The following is a 16,361-nucleotide window of genomic DNA, read 5'->3' on the forward strand; positions in this document are numbered from 1 at the left end:
ATTTTACTCTAATTGATGCAAGAGTTAAAGCAATTAAAAGCAAATGCTAATGTGTACCTTATTATTACCTTCCATGCAGCATTCCAACTTCTAGGCTTGCTAAATATTATAAAACAATTTAAATTTATTTCAATACAACATGAGATCACTATCTTGGATTAAAACACAGGTTCTTCAGAAAAGATAATTTTACTAGGGCAACAAAAGAACAAAATTGTCCTAAAATGCCTTTTATCTATGATAAATAGATCCTAAAAGACACATTTTATTTAGCCAAATAAACATAATACACAAATTAGTATCATTATACACAAATATAATACATAAATATATATTGTTATACCAAAGAACAATCTGTCTTTTAAATGTAGAATTTTATACAGCCCATTTGAAATAGCAGTGGATTAAGACTTGCTTTTCAAGCTTAACATGTTCTGTATATGTGACATGATACAATAGAAGCAGTTCTCAGTGTATAAATGCTGTTTAAAACAACATACATTTATTTCATAGAATGCATGGTGGATGGGGCTCTGGGATATTCTGGGTTGGACTGGAAAGCTGAAGAAAACTATGTATACTATAATAACACTACAGAGCTTAGCCATCTCATATAGAAGTGTTTCTGTGGCATCTTTGTATAGGTTTCTAATTTGAATGATCATAACTCTACCTAGCAGAAGGTCAGAGATTCCTCCTCTCCACCTCAATTACTCCCCCACCAGCCCTTCAGGGGAAATCACTGTGGCCCAAAAGGGGTGGTGAGGCAAGAGGAGCTGGCTGCCACAGCCTCTGGCCAGTGGAAAATTTCAAGAGTGCCACTCACACTGGGTAGAGTGGTTCCCTTTCTTCTCTTTTTCATTTATCCAGCCCCAGAGATTAGGTGGTGCGCTTCTTTTGCTTCTTTTTTTGTCCCCACTCCTTTTTTTTTTTTTTTTTTTTTTGAGACAGTCTGGCTCTGTTGCCAGGGCTGAAGTGCAGTGGTGCGATCTTGGCTCACTGCAACCTCCACCTTCAGGGTTCAAGAGATTCTCTTGCCTCAGCCTCCTGGGTAGCTGGGACTACAGACGCACACCACCACATCCGGCTAATTTTTGTGCTTTTAGTAGAGATAGGGTTTCACTATATTGGCCAGGCTGGTCTGGAACTCCTGACCTCCAGTGATCCACCTGCCTCGGCCACTCAAAGTGCTGAGATTACAGGTGTGAGTCACCGCGCCCGGCCTTGTCCCTACCACTTTTTGTTTGTGATCAGTCTTACTTGCTCCCTTCTCTGGTCATTCAAAGACAGAAAAGAACAGAACCTAGGCTCAGAATTTTTTCTGTGCTCCTTGCCCCCAGAGCAAGTACACAACTTTTTGGGGGGGTTTCTCAAAGTCTTCATTGCTGGCAACCATGGTAAACAAAGAGTGGAGAGAACTAACAAGAGCAAAAGCACACCACAGCAGAGACGGAAGTGAGGTCCGGATCTGTCTTAGCACCAACTCCTCTTCTCTCTGATCTCTCATTTAACCCTCTCCCTCATGAAAAAGGATGAATGCCACACTGAAGCAAGCACAGGAGAGAAGAGGGTATTTTTGTAAAAAAGAGGTTATTCCCAGGAAGAAACAGGAGCTACCATAGCAAGCTAGCAGGGGAGAGGGAGGGGAAATCCCGAAATACCTCACCCAGGGGACAACGAAAGACTAGAGCGGCCATTCAAATATATGCAAATATGGGGACACATCAAGGTTGGGGTCTGATTACATATCCAAATTCAGGCCATACACGACTGCATTTTTAACGAGACACCTGCATGCAATCATACAATTTTAAGGCTGGATCCCTTCTCAGGGCCAATTGTTATAAGCATTCCTGGAATGGTATTGCCACCTAAAGGCCGAAAGGAAGAAGTTCACCTGAATGTTACAGCTTCAGCAAGGAAAGAACAGAAATCCACCAATGTCCCTATTTCAGCTGAAATCTTCATCTAAAAAATGTTTAATGTGAATTTTCTGTGAATTTCATTTCACTGTGCTTTGCCTTTAATAGGTCAGCATAAATTGCCACTAGATGCATGTAAAGTAGTTGAGATCATATTAAAAGCACATGTGAGAAAAACCGCAAGTATTTTAATTTTCATCCCTTTTACCTGTAAATAAACCAGTAAGATAAAAATTTAGTTCTATGAAGACTCCAGTGAGTCTTCCATCATTTCAAGGGATATTATAAAATTCTCAAAAAACACCATTAACTAAAATTAAACAGGGCATTATACTTCACCAAAAACTTGAGAATCTTTTAAATCAACTGTGTAACAAACTTTAAACCATAATGTTTGAGGGAACCTTTACTTAATTTTAATTATAAAAGTAAATTCCCAACATAGGTAAATGTAGTCAGTAACATTTTAACACATAGAGTTACAATGGAAACTTCTCTAAACACCACAGAAAGTCTGCCACTTGAGGTAAACCATTTCTTTCCAGTATTCATCCAGAATATTGTTTTCATATCAAAAGGAGAACATGTGTTCATTTTACTGGTGTTAAGGAATTTGCCCTTATATTCACAGGACACTTATGTATTCATCAAAGGAAAAAAGTCTCTGAATCATTTTTTCTTTATTGTAGATATGTAGAAAAGTATGAAAACATTCCTGGAAATGACAAAGACAAATTTAGGACTGTGGTTCACTCTGGTGAGGGAGAGAAGAGCAGGAAATATTCAAGAGGATACACAGAACTTGAATTGCATCTATAATTTGTTTCTTAAGCTGAATAGTGGGTACGTGGGTGTACTTTATATTATCTCTGTTCTTTGTATGCTTGAAATATTTTATACTTTTTTTCCTAAAAAGAAACTAGTAGCTGGTAGGTAGAAGATGTTTAAAGGATACATGGGGCATGGTGACACAGTGCTGGGTGCTTAGTATACATTATTTCATTTAATACTCGCATCAATCCTGCAAGGTAGGTGGTTTGACCCTCATTTTACAAGTGAGGAAATTAAGGCTTAGAAATGAAGTGAATTGCCTGGGGTAAAACAGCCTCTAAGTGGTAGAATTGTAAAGTGAGACATTAAAAAAGTGGCAAAAAGTTTAGGCTCAGATCAGGCAGGGGCAAAGAAGGATGTAAAAGGAAACAGTAAGGATTTCCACTTTTGAGATGGTGGCATGAGATTCATTGGATGCACTACTCAGTTAAAAAAAAAAAAAAAAGCATAACAGGTGAAAACCATTTAGGCCAGGCACAGTGGCTCACACCTGTAATCCCAGCACTTTGGGAGGCTGAGGCAGGAGGATCACTTAAGCCCAGGAGTTTGAGACCAGCAAACTCTGGGCAACATAGTGAAAGCCCTGTCTCTACAATTTTTTTATAATTAGCTGAGTGTTGTGGTGTGTGCCTGTAGTCACAGCTGCTCAGGAGGCTGAGGAGGGAGGATTGCTTGAGCCCAGGAGTTCAAGGCTGCGTTGAGCTATGATTGTATCACTGCACTCCAGCCTGGGTGACAGAGCAAGGCCTTGTCTCTAAAAAGCCAATAATAATAAAAATAAAAATAAATAAAATATCTAGAAGTTGTCCTAATGGTGTAAGATAAATGAAAAAAAGTATTTATTCAGGAAAATCTACTAAAACTCAGTAAGAACAGGGAGAATTTAAAGCATTTGAGCTATGATCAGCTCTCCCTTTTCTCCCTTCTCCCAACTCAGCTTGACAGAAGCTCCATTCCGGGCAACTGTGACCAAGTAGAGAGGCCTCCCTGGCCTCTCAGCTACCAGTCAAAAAATATGATATCTCACCAGGAGGGACAGGTCATCAGCACATCTCTCCCCTTCAACTCTGTGTAAAAGAGGCTAAATTCCTGGTGAGTGTGCCTGAGAGGTCGAAAGCTCACTTCACGCAGCCCCCACACAGGCTGGAGAGTAGGCCCAATCACCCTCGCCCCAGCCCAAGTGTAGGGTACAGAGTTCCATGCTGGAAAAGGCAAGCTGGAAGAGGCAACCAGAGGGTACCCATGCTGCCCAGCTCCCAGAGTAGTGAGATTTTGCTCAGAGGGAGGCGCAGTCCATGGGAAGAGAAGAGTTCTGAAGCTCTCCATGAAGAAATTGGTTTTATTTGGAAAAAAGACATGTGGGGATATTCAAGCTTAAGGGCTCTTGCCAAAAGAAAGGAGATTTTAGTAGTAAGCAAATAAAAGGAGGCAGGTAGCTCCTGTCACTTAAGTGCAAAAAGCTAACCCATAGGCCAGCTAGGTCACCAGAGAGAGAACCAGGGAAACAGACAGCTAGGAAGTGCTAAGAAGGATCAGAAGAAACCTCAAAGTCTGGTCTCAAAAACTGTCTCCACTTGAACTTAATTAGATCAGATGGTGGAGCAATTTATGCCCCCACGAAATTGTCAAAAATATTAGAGCCAATCAGCTGGAAATTAGGAGAGCCTAACACCTGGGTGTGATACCAAATGGGGCTTAAAAGAGAGATCAGGGAGTGAGACAGTCAAAGACAGCTCTGCTAAGACCACTGTCATTCCAGAGTGACTGCATGCCTGACCAAGGCTGTGCCCTCTGAAGAGTGATACCAGAGATTGTACGCTGTGAGCGAAATAGACTTCACTAAAATAGTCAAATCGAGTTACTAAACAAACACATAAGCAAACAACAAAAACATGTCCCAGAGAGTGGGGAATGAAATCAGTATCACAGTTGTGAAATCTAAAATTACCTAAAATGTCCTGTCCTCAACAACAAAAAACAATATGGCACACAAAGAAACAGGAATGTGTAACTTACACAAATAAGAAACAACAGAAATTGTCAGTAAGAGGCAAAATGTCAGACTTAATAAAGTCTTCAAAGTAGCCATTATAAATATGGGCAAAGAACAAAAGGAAACCATGCTTAAAGAAGTAAAGGAAGCTATGATGACAATGTCTTACCACATAGAGAACATCCATAAAGATGTCGAAATTGTAAACAAAAAGAAAGAAGAAGAACCAAATGAACATTCTAGAGTTTAAAAGTAAAATAACTGAAATTTAAAATTTCATTAGAGGGGCTCAACAGCTGATCTGAACTGGCAGAAGAAAGAATCTGTAAACTTAAAATACATCAATAGAGATTATGCAATATAAAAAGGAGAAAAAAGAATAAAGAAAAATGAATAGAGCCTCAGAGAAATATGGAAAATCTTTAAGCAAAAGAACATATACATAATGGAAGTAATAAAAAGAGAGGAGAGAGAGAATGGAGCAGAAAAAATATGCAAAGAAATAATGACTAAAATTCCCAAATTTGAGAAAAACATCAACCCACACACACAAGAAGCTCAATGAATTTCAAGTAGGATAAATGCAAAGAGGTCCACACTCAAACAAATTATAATAAAAATCCTGAAAGTCAAGGAGAAAACTGAAAGCAGGAAGAGAAGAACAACTCGTCATGGGCTAGAGAACCTAGATAATATTAACAGCTGATTTCTCGTCAGAATCTTTGAGGCCAGAAGGCAGTGGGATGACATACTCAAAGTACTGAAAGAAACAGAACTGCCAACCAAGAATTCTGTATTCATCCAAACTATCTTTCAAAATGGAAGGTGGAATGAAAACATTCCCAGACAAGAACTGAGAGAATCCTTTCTTAAAAATCCACCTTACAATAAGCACTCAGTGAAGACCTTCAGGCTGAAAGCAAGTAAACCCAGACTTAAATTTAAATTCACATATTAAAACAAAGAGCACCAATAAAGGTAAATATGCAATTATGAAAGACGGTATAAATACATGCTTCTTCTTCTCTTAACTGATATAAAAGCAATTGGACAAAGCAAAATTTTATAATTTCATTGTTGGACCTATACACACATAAATTTAATATATTTGAAAACCACAGCATGAAGGAGATGGGTGGGAGCAAAGGTCTGTTGGAATAAGAATATAATACCAGATAGTAACACAAATTCACAGGAAAAAATGAAGGGAAATAGAAACGGCAAATAAGAAAGTTAATATAACAAACACTATAAATATAATTTTCCTTTCCTTTCTTCTCTCAGTTGTATTAATGGACATAAAATTAAATAACAATTATAACATGTATTATTGTGTATATGGAGTTCATATTTATAATAATAATAACAAAAAGGGAAGAGGAAACAGTTATACAGGAGTCACGTTTTTATATATAACTAGAATTAAGTTAGCATAAAAAATGAAGTCTATTCTGATAAGATATATATGGAAAGTTTTAGAGTAACCACTAAAAGACACCCCAAAATATAGTGAAATATTATAGAGAAAATTTATAACAAAAACGTTTAAAATAATAAAAATTAAAATATAGTGAAAAAATCATTAAAGCACTTCTGATTTCAGCTCTGACATGGAAAGAGCTTGGAAGTCATCACACTATAGTCATAATCTAAAAAAATACCGAACAAACTGAAAATCAATGACTTTTGTTAGATTTACTGAGAATTGAGATCACAGAAAAAATCACCACCTCAAAATCTGGAGAAACAGTGAATACAGAGAATTACAGCTGAGATTAGCTTCCCTAAAGCAGAAGCCACTGGACCCAGTAACTGGCAGGAACACTTGCATAGTGATTTTAATGAATTCCTGGAGTCTAAATGTGGACCCCAACTTGAGATTTAAAAACTCCTGGAGAACCATCTTGAGGAGGCAGGGCAATGCTTTTGTGGGTTTGGGATCCAAAAACCCAAAAATATTCTCATAGTGAAGATCAGAGAAAAATCCTCTCATGTTTTGGGGTAGGAGTGGGGGCGGGGTGGAGCATCCATTTTGAAATAATCCCAGAACCTTTTCCAAAACAAAGGCCTGTCTTCCAAGGGAAACTATGTTGCCAAGTCTTATCTGACCTGAGGAAAGTACAATAGGCCAGCTTCAGCCCTCTCTCATCTTCCTGCCATATGTGAGAGGACTAAAAAAGGCTAAGAATTGCTTCTGCAGGTCAATTTCCAGGGACTCAGGTCTACTAAAAAATTGAGACCTGTTCATAACATTACAAAATGTATCCCCTTCCCCAACACCTTATCACCACATTGACAGGGCCCCAATATATAATAACAGTGGATTACAGGGAGGGATCTGCAAGACACAGACTCTATTTAAGAAGGAGTTCTTAAGAAACCCAAAGATAGGCAGGGCGCGGTGGCTCAGGCCTGCAATCTCAGCAGGATTGGGAGGCTGAGGTAGGTGGATCACTTGAGGTCAGGAGTATGAGACCAGCCTGGCCAACTTGATGAAACCCTGTCTAAACTAAAAATACAAAAAAATTAGCCAGGCGTGGTGGCACATGCCTGTAATCCCAACTACTCAGGGGGCTGAGGCATGAACATTGCTTGAACCTGTGAGGCAAAGGTTGCTGTGAGCTGAGATCGCGCCACTGCACTCCAGCCTGGGAGACAGTGAGACAAAAAAAAGAGGAAAGAAAGAAAGGAAAGAAAGAAAGCCAAAGTTAATAAGGGAGAAGAAAAGGAAACAAGAAAAATCTAAAGCCCCTCATACTTACTGCTACAGCAAACATTAAACACAGGCAAGATCCTAGTCAGATTAACAGAAAACCTCACAGTAAACACCTAGTTACCTCAGTTCCTATTACTTAATTTATCATGTCTGCCTTCCAACAAAAAATTACAAGGCATGCTGAAAGGCAAGAAAAAAACAGTCTGAGGAGACAAAGCAAGCTTTAGAATCAGACTCAGATATGACACAAATTTTGGAATTATTAGGGAATTCAAAATAACTATGGTTAATATGTTAAAGGTTCTAACGGATAAAGATAGACAACATGTAATAAAAGATGGGTAATGTAAGCAGAGTGATAGAAACACTAAGAAATGATCAAAAGAAAATGCCTGAAATAAAAAATACTGTGACAGAAATGAAGAATGCCTTTGATAGTCTAACAAATAGGCTAAACATAGCTGAGGAAACAGTGAGCTTCAAGATATGTCAATAGAAATGTCCTAAACTTAAATGCAAAGAAAAAAATTTTAAATGGAAGAGAATACACAAAAACTGTGGAACAAGTACAAAAGGTGTAACGTGCATAATGGGAATATAGACAGAAAAGAAAGAGAAAAGAGAAGAAATATTTAAAATGTTGACCCTATTAGGCCAAGAATTTTGCAAAATTATTGACAGACCCCAAACTGCTGATCCAGGTATCTCAGAGAACACCAAGCAGGATATACAGCAAAACATATCTACACCTAGCCATTTCATATTCAAGCTGCAGAAAGGCAAAAGCAACGAGAAAATATTGAAAGAAGCCAGACAGGGAAAAACACCTTACCTATAGAGGAACAAGGATAAGAATTATATCAGACTTCTCATTATAAACCATGCAAACAACAGAATGGAATGAAATATTTAAAGTGTTGAAGGAAAAAAATGACAACCTAGAATTCTGAATACTTTCTCAAACAAACAAAAAATGTGGGAAATTGTGGCCAGATGACTTGCCTTGCAAAAATGTTAAAAGAAGTTCTTCAGAGAGAAGGAAAGTGATATAGATTTAAAAACAACAAACAAAACTTGGATACACGGAAAAAAGTATCAGAAAAATAATAAATCCAGGTAAAACAAAATATTTCATTTTTCTTTTTTTTTTTTTTTTTTTTTGAGATGGAGTCTTGCTCTGTCGCCTAGGCTGAAGTGCAGTGGCACCATCTCGGCTCACTGCAAGCTCAGCCTCCCAGGTTCATGCCATTCTCCTGCCTCAGCCTCCCTAGTAGCTGGGACAACAGGCGCCCACCACCACACCCAGCTAATTTTTTGTATTTTTAGTAGAGATGGGGTTTCGCTGTGTTAGCCAGGATGGTCTCGATCTCCTGACCTCGTGATCCGCCCACCTCGGCCTCCCAAAGTGCTGGGATTACAGGCATAAGCCACTGCACCCGGCCTCATTTTTCTTATTCTTAATTGATTTAATAGATAACTGTTCAAAGTAATAATAGCAACAGTGTATTGGGTGATTTTACTTTATGGAAAAGTGAAATGAATTACAATAATATTATAAGGGATAAGAAGGAGGAATTGAGAATATTCTGTTATAAGTTACCTATGAAATGGTGTAGTGTTATGTGAAAGTGTTGTTAGATTTAGCTGTAAATACATAACATAAACTCTAAGGATGCTGGTAAAATTTTTTAAAGGGAGTATAATATGCTAAGAGAAAAGTGGAAATAAAATAATATAAAATGTTTACTAAAAACAGAAAAGGCAGAAAAAGAGGTAAAAAAGAAACAAAGAACAATTGCAATGAATAGAAAACATGGGAGATACTAATCCAAATATATAAATAATCACTTAACATGTGAATTTTCTAAATACGCCAATTAAAAGAATGAGACTGTCAGAGTGGATTAAGAAACAAGACTCAACTATATTTTGTCTACAACATATATTTTAATCTATGACAATTAAAAGTAAAGAGATGAAGAAGGATATATCCTATTAACAATAATTGAAAGAAAGTTGGACTAGCTGTATTAATTTCAGACAAAGCAGACTTCAGATCAGGGAAAATTATCAGAGATAAAGAGGGAAAAATATACAAAGATAAAAGGGAAAATTCTCCCACAAAACATAATAATCCTTAATGTGAATGCACCTAACAACAGGGTATCAAAATACATGAAACAAAAATTGATAGAACTGAAAAGAGAGATATATCTACTATTGTGGTTAGACTTTAACATCTCTCTATCAGGAATTGACAGATCCAGCAGTAGAAAATTAGTAAGCAGACAGTTGAACTGAATAGAACCATCAATCAAGTGGTTTTAATTAACATTTGTAGAATATTTCATTTAACAACAGCCATACTTTCTTCTCACACTCACATGGAGCATTCACCAAGATAGACCACGTTATGGGCCATAAAACACAACTTCAATTTGTAAGAATAGAAATCAACAAATGGTGCTGGGACAACTAGATATCCACATGCAAAAGAATAAAATGGAACCATATGCACAAATTAACTCAAAATTAATTAAAGACCTAAATATAAAAGCTAAGATTATAAAGCTCTAAGAAAATAAATAGGCATGAATCTACATGACCTGGATTAGGCAATAATTTCTTAGATATAACACCAAAAGTGCCAGCAACAACAACAAAACAACATATTGGACATCATCAAAATTAAAATGTAAAATCAAAATTTTTGGGCTTCAGAGGATACCATCAAGAAACTGAAAAGACAACCCAAAAAATGAAAGCACATTTTTTCAAATCATATATAGGCACACCTCATTTTATTGCACTGTACTTTATTGAACTTCACAGATAATTGCATTTTTTACAAATTGCAGTTTTGTGGCAACTGTGTGTCGAGCAAGTCTATCGGTGCCATTTTTCCAAAAGTGTGTACTCACTTTGTGTCTATGTGTCATATTTTGGTAATTCTTACAATACTCCAAACTTTTTTATTTTTTTTATTTTTTTTCCTGAGACGGAGTTTCACTCTTGTTGCCCAGGCTGGAGTGCAATGGCGCAATCTCGGCTCACGGCAACCTCCGCCTCCCAGGTTCAAGGGATTCTTCTACCTCAGCCTCCCAAGTAGCTGGGATGACAGCCATGTGCCAGCATGCCCGGCTAATTTTGTATTTTTAGTAGAGACGGGGTTTCTCCATGTTGGTCAGGCTGGTCTCAAACTCCCAACCTCAGGTGATCCGCCCACCTTGGCCTCCCAAAGTGCTGCGATTACAGGCATGAGCCACCACGCCCAGCCACAATACTCCAAACTTTTTCATTATTATTATATCTGTTATGGAGATCTGTGATCAGTGATCTTTGATGTCACTGTTGTAACTGTTTGGGGGCACTATGAACCATGCACATATAAGACAGTGAATTTAATAAATAAATGTTGTGTGTGTTCTGACTGCTCCACCCACCAGCCATTCCCTCTTCCCCCTCTCTCTTCTAGGGCCTCCTTATTCCCTGAGATACAACAAAATTGAAATCAGGCCAATTAATAATCCTACAGTGGCCTCTAAGTGTTCAAGTGAAAGGAAGAGTCACACGTCTCTCACTTGAAATCAAAAGCTAGAAATGATTCAGCTTAGTGAGGCAGGCATGCCGAGATATGCTGAAATCTGGGCCTCTTGCACCAGTCAGCCAAGTTATGAATGCAAAGGAAAAGTTATTGAAGGAAATTAAAGTGATACTCCTGTGAACACACAAATGATAAGACAGCGAGGCAGCCATATTGTTGTATGGAGAAAGTTTGCATGGTCTGGATAGAAGATCAAATCAGCCACAACATTCCCTTAAGCCAAGGCCTAATACAGAGCAAGACCCGAACTCTCGTCAATTCTGTGAAGGCTGGGAGAGGTGAGAAAGGTGCAGAAGAAAAGTTTGAAGCTAGCAGAAGTTGGTTCATGAAGTTTAAAGAAAGAAGCCATCTCCTTAGCAAAAAAGTGCAAGGTGAAGCAGCAGGTGCTGATGGAGAAGCTGCAGCAAGTTAGCCAGGTGATCTAAGATCATTGATGAATGTGCCTACACTAAAGAACAGGTTTTTAATGTAGAGGAAACAGCCTTCTATTAAAAGAAGATGCCATCTAGGACTTTCATAGCTAGAGAGGAGAAGTCAATGCCTGGCTTCAAAGCTTCAAAAGACAGGATGACTCTCTTGTTAGGAGCTAAAGCAGCTGGTGACATTAAGTTGAAGCCAGTGCTCATTTACCATTCTGAAAATCCTAGGGCCCTTAAAAATGAATCATGCTAAATCTATTCTGCCTATGTTCTATAAATGAAACAACAAAACCTACATAATAGCATATCTGTTTACAGCATGGTTTACTATTTTAAGCCCACTGTTGAGATCTGCTGCTCAGAAAAAAAAAAATCCTTTCAAAATATTACTGCTCATTGACAATGCACATGGTCAACCTAGAGCTCTGATGGAGATGTACAAGGAGATTAATGTTGTTTTCAAGCCTGCTAATACATTCATTCTGCAGTGCATGATCAAGGAGTAATTCTGACTTTCAAGTCTTGTTATTTAAGAACTACATTTCAGAAGGCTATATATAACTGCCATAGTGATTCCTCTGATGGATCTGGGAAAAGTAAATTGAAAACCTTCTGGAAAAGAATCACCATTCTAGATGCCATTAAGAACATTTGCGGAGGAGGTCGAAATTTCAACATTAACAGGAGTTTGGAAGAAGTTCATTCCAACCTTCATGGACAACTTTGAGGGGTTCAAGACTTCAGTGGAGGAAGTAACTGAAGATGTGGTGGAAACAGCAAGAGAACTAGGATTAGAAGTGGAGCCTAAAGACGTGACTAAATTGCTGCAATCTCATGATCAAACTTGAATAGATGAGGTGGTGCTTCTTATGGATGAGCAAAGAAAGTGGTCTCTTAAGATGGAATCTATTTGTCAGGAAGATGCTGTAAACACTATTGAAATGACAACTAAGAATTTAGTATTCCATAAACTTAGTTGATAAAGCAGTGGCAGGGTTTGAAAAGACTGCAATTTTGAAAGAAGTTCTACCATGGGTAAAATGCTATCAAACAGAATCATGTGCTACAGAGAAATCTTTCATGAAAGGAAGAATCCATCGATGTGGCAAACTTCACTGGTGTATTATTTTAAGAATTTTCCCCAACCACTCCAACCTTTAGCAACCACCACTCTGATAATTTAGCAAGCATCAACGTTGAGAGAAAACTATCCACTACAAAAAGATTATAACTTGCTGAAGGCTCAGATGACCATCAGCATTTTTTATCAATAAAGTATTTTTTTTTGAGATGGAGTCTTGCTCTGTCACCCCGTCTGGAGTGAAGTGGCACGATCTCAGCTCACTGCAACCTCCGCCTCCGGGGTTCAAGCAATTCTCCTGTCTCAGCCTCCTGAGTAGCTGGGGTTACAGGCATGCACCACAATGCCTGGCTAATTTTTGTATTTTTAGTAGAGACGGGGTTTCACCATGTTGGCCAGTCTGGTCTCAAACTCCTGACCTCAAGTGATCTGCCCACCTCGGCCTCCCAAAGTGATGGGATTACAGGCATGAGCCACCACACCCAGCCAATAAAGTATTCTTTAATTAAGGAATGTACCTTGCTTTTTTAGACATAATGCTATTGCACACTTAATAGACTATACAGTAAAGTGTAAATATAACTTTTATATTCATTTGGAAATCAAAAAGTTCATGTGACTCACTTCATTGCAATATTCACTTCACTGTAGTGGTTTGGATCCAAATGCACAGTATCTCCAAGGTAGACATGTATCTGGTAAGAATCTAATATCCAGAATATATAAGGAACTGTTGCAACTCAACAATGAAAAGACAGCTAACTGAATTTTTTAAATGAGCAAAAGATTTAAATAGACATATTCCCAAAGAAGACATTAAAATAGCCAATAAGCAAGATGAAAAGATCACAACATCATTAGCCATTAATAATGAGTGACTAATGAGTGACTGGGGATGGGTTTTTATAGGGGAGTAATAAAAATGTTCTGGAGCTAGACAGTGATGATGGCTACACAACCGTGTGAATATATTAAAAACCACTGAATTGCATAGTTTAACATCGTGAATTTTATGTTATATAAATTATATCTCAATAAAAATACACATAACCCAATTTAAAAACAGGCCAAGGATCTGAATAGACATTTCTTTGAATGAAGGCATACAAACTTCCAGTAGGTACATGAAAGATGCTGTATTAGTCCGTTTTCACACTGCTATAAAGATACTATCTGAGACTGGGTAATTTATAAACAAAGGAGGTTTAATTGACTCACCGTTCCACATGGCTGGGGAGGCCTCAGGAAACTTACAATCATGGTGGAAGGCAAAGGAAAGGCAAGTACTTCCTTCACAAGGTGGCAGGAAAGAGAGCAAGAGCAACGGGGGAAGAGCCCCTTATAAAACCTTCAGATCTCGTGAGAACTCACTCACTATCATAAGAACAGCTTGGGGAAAACCAACCCCATGATCCAGTCACCTCCCACCTGGTCCCTCCCTCGACGTGCAGGGTTGACAATTCAAGATGAGATTTGGGTGGGGACATAGAACCAAACCATATCAGATGCTCAATATCATTATTCCTGAGGAAAATGCATATCAATCTCACCATGAGAAACCACTTCATATCCACTAATATGTCTATAATCAAAAAGACTGACAATAACAAATGTTTGGTGAGGGTGTGGAGAAAATGAAACCCTCATACACAGATAGTGAGAAAATAAATTGGTGCAGTGACTTTGTTTTGTTGTTGTTGCTGTTGTTGTTTTGTTTTTGTTTTGTTTTTTGTCTGAGGCGGAGTCTTGCTCCGTCAAGCGAAGCCAAGGTGGGCGGATCATTTGAGGTCAGGAGTTCGAGATCAGCCTGGCCAACATGGTGAAACCCCATCTCTACAAAAATTAGCTGGTCGTGGTTGTGCATGCCTGTAATCCCAGTTACTCTGGAGGCTGAGGCAGGAGAATCGCTTGAACCTGGGAGGCAGAGGTTGCAGTTGCGCTCCAGCCTCGGTGACAGAGCAAGACTCTGTCAAAAAAAAAAAAAGGAAGAGAAGGGGAGGGAAGGGGAGGGGAGGGGAGGGAAGGAGAGGGAGAAAAGAAAAGGGTAACTTTCTATTGCTTAAGCCAGGTGGTAGATACACAGGTGCTCATTTTATTGTGATCCTTTAAATTTGCATTTACATTATTCTTTCTGTGGATAAAATATATGTCTTTAATAAAAATATTTTTTAGAAGTCTGACAGACCTGGATTCTGGCTCAACCACTTAAGATCTATGAGTTCTTGGGCACATTACTTAACCTAAGCCATCCAATGTCTTATCTGTAAAGCAGAGATGGTAATAATAATAACTCCCTCATAGGCTTTTACATCATGTGCCTGGCACATCGTCAGTGCTATTACTAGCTAATGTTAGCTATAAGCATTTGAGCCACTTGCCTAAAAATTCCAGGTTCATGACCTCTCTTTCTTTAAACTCCGATTTCCATATTTGCTATTCCATAAGAGTTCAAAATTTATCAGAGGAATAAAATTGACCTTCAAGCAGGACTTACTGCGTTCAACCTTTAAAATGTCCTTACATAACATCTTTGTAAAGCCAATAAATATTGCACCTTAATAAACCGGGACAAGAACCAAAATTTCTGTCATTTCTGGAGGCTCGTGTCAACTAATGTTATAGCCTAGCTCTGGGAGCTCAAATCTAGGTCAGATTAAGAGAATATTCTTTTCAGTCTTGAACAGCTTCCAGAATCCATGTCCATTCTGCATCTTAGTCTCCAACTTAAGTCAAGAGTCTCTATATGTTGGACTTGCTTTTGTCCCACCTGGATTTCCAGCATATGACTTCAAAGGTAAAATTCTGTCACCAAGCCTGTCTTACAGTTTTCTGGCCCAGATGAATGTGTCAGTGAATGTGTCAGAGGTGGGTAGTCAGAAGCTAAGGATGGCAGGAGAGGTGTGACACTTATCTAGGTCCCTTGCAAGGACTCGTATTCTTAAAGGAGACACTATTCTATTGTTCATCATGAATCGGAAGCAACTTATATTCATGTATAATTATTATCAGAGCCCTTTGCTTAAAGTATCTGTCACACAGCTAACACCTGCTTTGTAGCTACATCATTGCCTAAAACTTTCTCTACGCAGACAAGGGAAGGCAAAAAGAGATGAACCTACGCAGTTTAGCTATGTGTCAGCAACTCAGATAAAACATTAATTGGGGCAGGGGAAAGCTAAATGATAGGCTCAAAATAGAATTTTGCTTCAGGAAAGCCCTCCCTGACCCTTTCTTCACATCCCACTAAGTTGATATCATGTTAATGTTATCTCACAGAACCCTTTTAATTTACTGTTTCATAATATGACATGTTTACAACGTTTAATTTAATATGTGCATTTCCCTCAAGATTCTGTGCTCAATGAGGGGAGGGACCTCCTCCTCCTTGTTCATTCCTGTATCCCCATCAGCTGGTACAGGGCCTTGCACATAGTAGGTGCTCAAGAATTTATTCGTTGGATTAATGGACGATCAATCCATGTAACAATGAATCAATTCCTGGCATAATCAACAGGGATAATCAAGAGTCCAACTGAAGACCTTGGATTTCCAAATGACGTGGTCCTAAGAAAGGATCTCATTGCAAAACCAGCTAGTTGGGGAAATGTTAACTATTTACCTGTGCTGAGTGAGCACATTTACAGCTGAAGGATGGTTTGCACAGTAAGCCAGATACATAGATTTAAAATGAGGCATGAGACTCAGTAGACAACCTCCTACTTTGTGCTGGTTTTCTGGAAACCTGTAAACAAAATGGACAAAACACAGAATGTAAAATAGGAAACAGGAGGCAAA

The 16,361-nt window shown here is 38.5% G+C and overlaps 1 protein-coding gene across 6 annotated transcripts in view; it reads right to left on the reverse strand.

The window, feature by feature from the left end:
- The window catches only part of ARHGEF6 (Rac/Cdc42 guanine nucleotide exchange factor 6), a 118,108-nt gene that overhangs the window by 27,409 nt on the left and 74,338 nt on the right, over positions 1-16,361 (reverse strand). For all 6 annotated transcript variants that reach the window (XM_054545124.2, XM_054545127.2, XM_054545126.2 and 3 more), the window contains one exon: positions 16,186-16,308. In XM_054545124.2, the coding sequence (XP_054401099.1) occupies positions 16,186-16,308 (123 nt within the window). The remainder of the gene's footprint in view (positions 1-16,185; positions 16,309-16,361) is intronic.

This window comes from Pongo abelii, chromosome X (genome assembly GCF_028885655.2).
Source record: "Pongo abelii isolate AG06213 chromosome X, NHGRI_mPonAbe1-v2.0_pri, whole genome shotgun sequence".
Taxonomy (NCBI): domain Eukaryota; kingdom Metazoa; phylum Chordata; class Mammalia; order Primates; family Hominidae; genus Pongo; species Pongo abelii.